Below are 2,866 nucleotides of genomic sequence, written 5' to 3' on the forward strand. Positions count from 1 at the left end.
AATCAGTAAACCTCAGTGAAGCCCTAAAATCAGCAGACTGGGAGGAAACATTATCTTCAAACAGTGTAGATATCAGTTGTAAATCGTTTGTAGGTAAAATCAAAGAGGTGATGTCCTAGTTTGCTAGCAGGGCAAGGTATAGGGGCAAGAAGGAAAAGAACCTACCATGGTCGGACCAAAACTACACAAACGTATTGAAATCAAGGGAGGCACTACTCAAGAAATATCTGAAGTCAGGATTGTCCACTGAGAGGTGGACATGAATGTAACAAAACCGTACAAATTCTAAGGAGGGCCAAAGCAAACTTTTTCATTTCCACCATAGAAAGTGCCAAAGGTAGCAGGAAAAAAACATGGAAAATTTTAAATGAACTATGAGGTAAACAAGACAAACAGGAGACTAAAGCCCCTGAACTCGTAGTGAACAACACCCTGGGCAGGGACCCTATGGCAGTGGCAACTCACTTTAATAGTTATTTCATAGCTAGTGTATCACAAGTGCCTTCGCTGTGTCTTCCATAATACCTCGTCCCTTAAAGGACAATCAGCTTTCCAGCTTCAAAGCGTAACAGAGACTAAAGTAACAAAGACCGTTTCAGCTCTTAAATGCTCCAAAGCTCAGGATGTCCATGGGATCGACACTAACTTTGTTAAAAGCCATACGATCGCTCTTATGGTTAATCAGTCAAAAAGCAGTTCCATCTGCTTGAAGGAGGCCACAGTAACACTCATCTTTAAAACTGGGTCTAAGACACAGGTAGCCACCTATCGGCCAATCAGCATCCTCCCAATAGTCTTGAAGGTTGCTGAGAAGTGGACAGCAAACCAGCTTATCAGACATCTTGACAAAGAAAAGCGCTTTCCAGACACAGCAGCACTTTAGGGTAGGTACAACCCAGTCTGACTCAATCTCATCACCACTGTTGTTTTTATTGATTTTATTATTATTATTATTGTTATTGTAATTTGAACGTTCGTATCCCTGTGTGTCCTTCTTTCATGTGTGTGGGACACCGGATGGAAATTAGCCTCGTGCTAAATCCGGCATATTTGCTGCAACCTGCGACTGTACGTTTATTAATACGCAAGAAAGCAAGAACTCACCCCTGGAACAGGAACAGGTTGAGGTAGTTGTGGCTCTTCGTCAGGAAGTTTCCTAGAACCCGTGTTGGGTAACCAGATCGGATCTGATAGGCCGACAGACCGAAGTAAATGCACTTGACAAAGTACCAGAGTTGAGCCACCAGGTTCTGATTGAAACGCCTGCAGATGGACAGACAGACAGACAGACGCGTCACATGGTGCCTCGTCTTCACGGCGTTAACGAAGCTGCAGGTTTAGGTGAGTTACCTCTCAGTGACTGTCGGCAGGATGAAGAACATCCAGAAGTGAATCCCAAAAACCAAAATCACCTGGAAGACTAACTTCCCCAAAACGGTCTTCCTCAGATACAGAGCCCTGTCTATCACCATGGTGCCTGCAGACAGACAGGTAAGACAGGTAACTAGGCAGACAGACGTACAGACAGACAGGCAGGTGTTCAGAGAGATAGGTGGACAGACCGAACTGGATGAGGACCATGACTAAGAAGGCTTCAGGAACTTGGTCCTCTGATAGGGAGGAAGTGATGTCAGCAGCAGCCGAGTGTTTCTGAAGGTGACCAGAATGAAAGCCAATCAGAGTTCAGACAGGTACAGTTTCAGGTAACAGTGAACATCAGCAAACTTTAAAATTTACTCCGAACGCCCAGAAGCCGAACACGATGATGATGAAGTCGACGGTGTCGGCGAGGAACATGAGGACGTAGACGTCGGTGACGGCGCTGTACTCTGGTTGGACGAGAGCTCTGAAGAACTGACAGAGCGGATGGTAAAGAGACATACACCTGACAGAGAGAGAGGGCAACCGTGGGTAACGTAGCTCATCAACAAACACCTGAATGCCACCGTTAGCTTAGCTCACCTGCTAACAGAGTACTGCTTGGCCCGGATGGAAAGTTCTCTGAGTTTGTCCAGCAGCAGGTCCAACCTGCCGGGCTGCTGAGTCCCAGAGCTTACACTGCCTGCAGACAGCAACAAGAAACATCAGCTGACCTCACAAAGACAGTCAGGTGTGTTCTTCAGGGGAAGCCACTGGCCACCTGAAAGCTTCACGGACAGATTGTTGGAGGAAATAAAGCAGACAGATGCTGCACAGAAGATGGAAGGCTGGTCTACACACTGTCTGCCTTTGACACTGTCCCTCACGTTCTCTGTGATGTTATCGAGGCCGTTCTCAGTGTCAGTAGAGGTATTATTAGAAAGAGCTGGCGTTCCTCAGGGCTCCCATCTGGAGACACGAAGGCTTCTGGATGTGTCTTTATAAAACCAGAGAAAAACTGATCCTATCTGAAGGATTGTATGGCTCTGATGACAGGACACTGAAAAGTTTCAAATCGTGTTAACTTCCCAAAGTATCAATAACCTGACTACTAATCAAAGTATCAATAACCTGATTGCTAATCAAAGTATCAATAACCTGATTGCTAATCAAAGCATCAATAACCTGAATGTTGTATCTTTAATGTTATTAATTAAAACTGCTAATTCTCAGCTAATCAATACGTGGATATTGATCGGTTATGGCCGAGGGTGTGTTCGCTTCGACCTGCAGGAGAGCGCTGCTGGGTGGAGCTCGAGTGTGTTCGTCTGCGTCCTCGCCGTCGCAGAGTGTTGTTTGGGTCGGCCATGTTGATGGAGGTGTTGCCATGGGCGGAGTCAGCCTGGTCGTCATGATGACACTGAGTGTCGGTCTCCGTGGTAACAGTCTGGTCCCACAACCCATGGCACTGTGGGGGAAGGTGGGAGTATAACTCAGTACTGGTACC

General features: G+C 46.4%; 1 protein-coding gene across 1 annotated transcript in view; it reads right to left on the reverse strand.

Annotated features, from left to right (window-relative positions):
- The window catches only part of LOC103372617 (piezo-type mechanosensitive ion channel component 2-like), a 29,625-nt gene that overhangs the window by 6,410 nt on the left and 20,349 nt on the right, over positions 1-2,866 (reverse strand). Inside the window, exons 23-28 of the mRNA XM_008302301.1 lie at positions 2,647-2,858; positions 1,963-2,062; positions 1,738-1,885; positions 1,563-1,650; positions 1,351-1,477; positions 1,105-1,263 (exon numbers count right to left, since the gene is read on the reverse strand). Of these exons, the coding sequence (XP_008300523.1) occupies positions 1,105-1,263; positions 1,351-1,477; positions 1,563-1,650; positions 1,738-1,885; positions 1,963-2,062; positions 2,647-2,858 (834 nt within the window). The remainder of the gene's footprint in view (positions 1-1,104; positions 1,264-1,350; positions 1,478-1,562; positions 1,651-1,737; positions 1,886-1,962; positions 2,063-2,646; positions 2,859-2,866) is intronic.

This window comes from Stegastes partitus, unplaced genomic scaffold (genome assembly GCF_000690725.1).
Source record: "Stegastes partitus isolate 25-593 unplaced genomic scaffold, Stegastes_partitus-1.0.2 Scaffold1790, whole genome shotgun sequence".
NCBI lineage: Eukaryota > Metazoa > Chordata > Actinopteri > Pomacentridae > Stegastes > Stegastes partitus.